The following is a 1,720-nucleotide window of genomic DNA, read 5'->3' on the forward strand; positions in this document are numbered from 1 at the left end:
GAGAGAGAAGTAAAGGGAAAAGCTCAAAGAATGAAGGTGCAAAAAAAGGCAGGCTAAAATGGGTGGGGGAGGGGTTGGTAATAGCAATAGGAAGAAGAGAGGTTTTCTTGAAGAGATGGTAGTGATGAATTATGTGATAAGAGGAAAGGTGAGAACTCAACTCTGTAGCAGAGGCTGAAGCACTATCAACACATAAGAGTTCTCACCTTTTGTGGGTGGAGTCAAGGGAGGGGCTAACAAAGACAGACATAAAAAGACCCACAACTCAGTCCTGGTATCTTTGGCTGCCAGATCCCAAGGGGCAAAGGCTGCCATTATCTCTCCTGGGAGGAATATCTGAGAAGGAAGGAATCAGAAGCCTGGGAGCATGGATCCAAGAGATTTACTGGAAAACCTCAAGGCAGATCTGACTTGCTCTATCTGCCTGGGCTACTTCACAGACCCAGTGACTGTCAGTTGTGGCCATAGCTTTTGTACAGTCTGCCTTCTGAGGTGCAGGGGAGAAGCAGAGTCAACATTCCACTGCCCAGAATGCAGAGGAATCATCGAAGAAGATGATGTGTTGCCTAATAGGAATTTGCAGACTATGTCTGTCACTGGCAAAAGGTTGAGACCTCATCTGCTTCAGAGCATGATGGACCTGCCTATGTGTGATCAACATGGGGAAAAAGAGAAGCTCTTCTGTGAAGAAGACCAGAGACTTCTCTGTAATTCCTGTTTAGTAGCGCCAGGGCACAAGGATCACACAATCCTTACCCTGGAAATGGCTGCTGAGAAGTGCAGGAACAAGATCAAGCACACGCTGAATACCTTACAACGAAAAAAAGAAGAATTTAATGTTGCATTGGACAGAGTGGGAAATAGAGGGGAACTATGTAAAAAGGGTATACACTCTTTGAAACAATCCATTATTTCAGAATACAGGAAAGTACATGAATTCTTACATGAGGAAGAACAGCTCTATCTACAAAGACTAGACCAAGAATACACAGATAACTTGGCAAAACTGGAGCTCAACAAGGCCAAACTGTCACAACAAATTCAAAATCTAGAAAGAATGAAATTAGAAGTAGAGGAGAATTTGGAGAAGGGGCCCTTGGAAATGCTCCAAGATGTGAAAGACACTTTGGAAAGGAATGAGGAGCTGCTACTTCAAGAACCAGAGGTTCCTTCCTTTTCCTGGGCCACCAGCCCCATCACTGGCTTGAGAGAGATGCTCATGAGATTCCAGAGGGATATCAGTCTTGATCCTGAATCAGCCAATCCACATCTCATCCTGTCTGAAGATCTGAAGAGTGTCAAGTATGGAGATGTCCCACAGGACCTTCCTGACCACCAGGAAAGGTTTGATCATGCTCCTGCTGTACTGGGGGCCCAGACCTTCACTTCAGGTAAACACTATTGGGAGGTTAAAGTAGGAGATAAGACAAAGTTGGAAGTGGGAGTCTGTAGAGATTCAATCAGGAGAAAAGGGAAACTCTCTTCATTATCTGAGGACATATGGTCCCTGGTAAGCTTCAGATCAGGAAATGATTGCTTCCTTTGGAATTCTCAATATGGCTTTTTTGAGAGCCAGCCTTTAGAGAAAGTGGGCATTTTTCTGGATTATGATAAAAGATATATAGCATTTTATGATGCCATAGGTGGATCCTTAATTTCTAGTTTCTCAGACATGGCCTTTGAAGGGCCTCTTCGCCCTTACTTTTCTCCTTGCTGTCCT

The 1,720-nt window shown here is 44.2% G+C and overlaps 1 protein-coding gene across 1 annotated transcript; it reads left to right on the forward strand.

Annotated features, from left to right (window-relative positions):
• Positions 1-367: 367 nt before the first annotated feature.
• LOC123256423 (probable E3 ubiquitin-protein ligase TRIML1) lies at positions 368-1,391 on the forward strand (the record flags this gene model as incomplete). The annotated part of the gene is made up of 1 exon (XM_044685041.1): positions 368-1,391. A coding segment is annotated over exon 1 (1,024 nt), but the record flags the coding sequence as incomplete, so codon positions are not given.
• Between the last annotated feature and the right edge of the window lie 329 nt (positions 1,392-1,720).

Source organism: Gracilinanus agilis, unplaced genomic scaffold (genome assembly GCF_016433145.1).
Source record: "Gracilinanus agilis isolate LMUSP501 unplaced genomic scaffold, AgileGrace unplaced_scaffold58811, whole genome shotgun sequence".
Lineage (NCBI taxonomy): Eukaryota > Metazoa > Chordata > Mammalia > Didelphimorphia > Didelphidae > Gracilinanus > Gracilinanus agilis.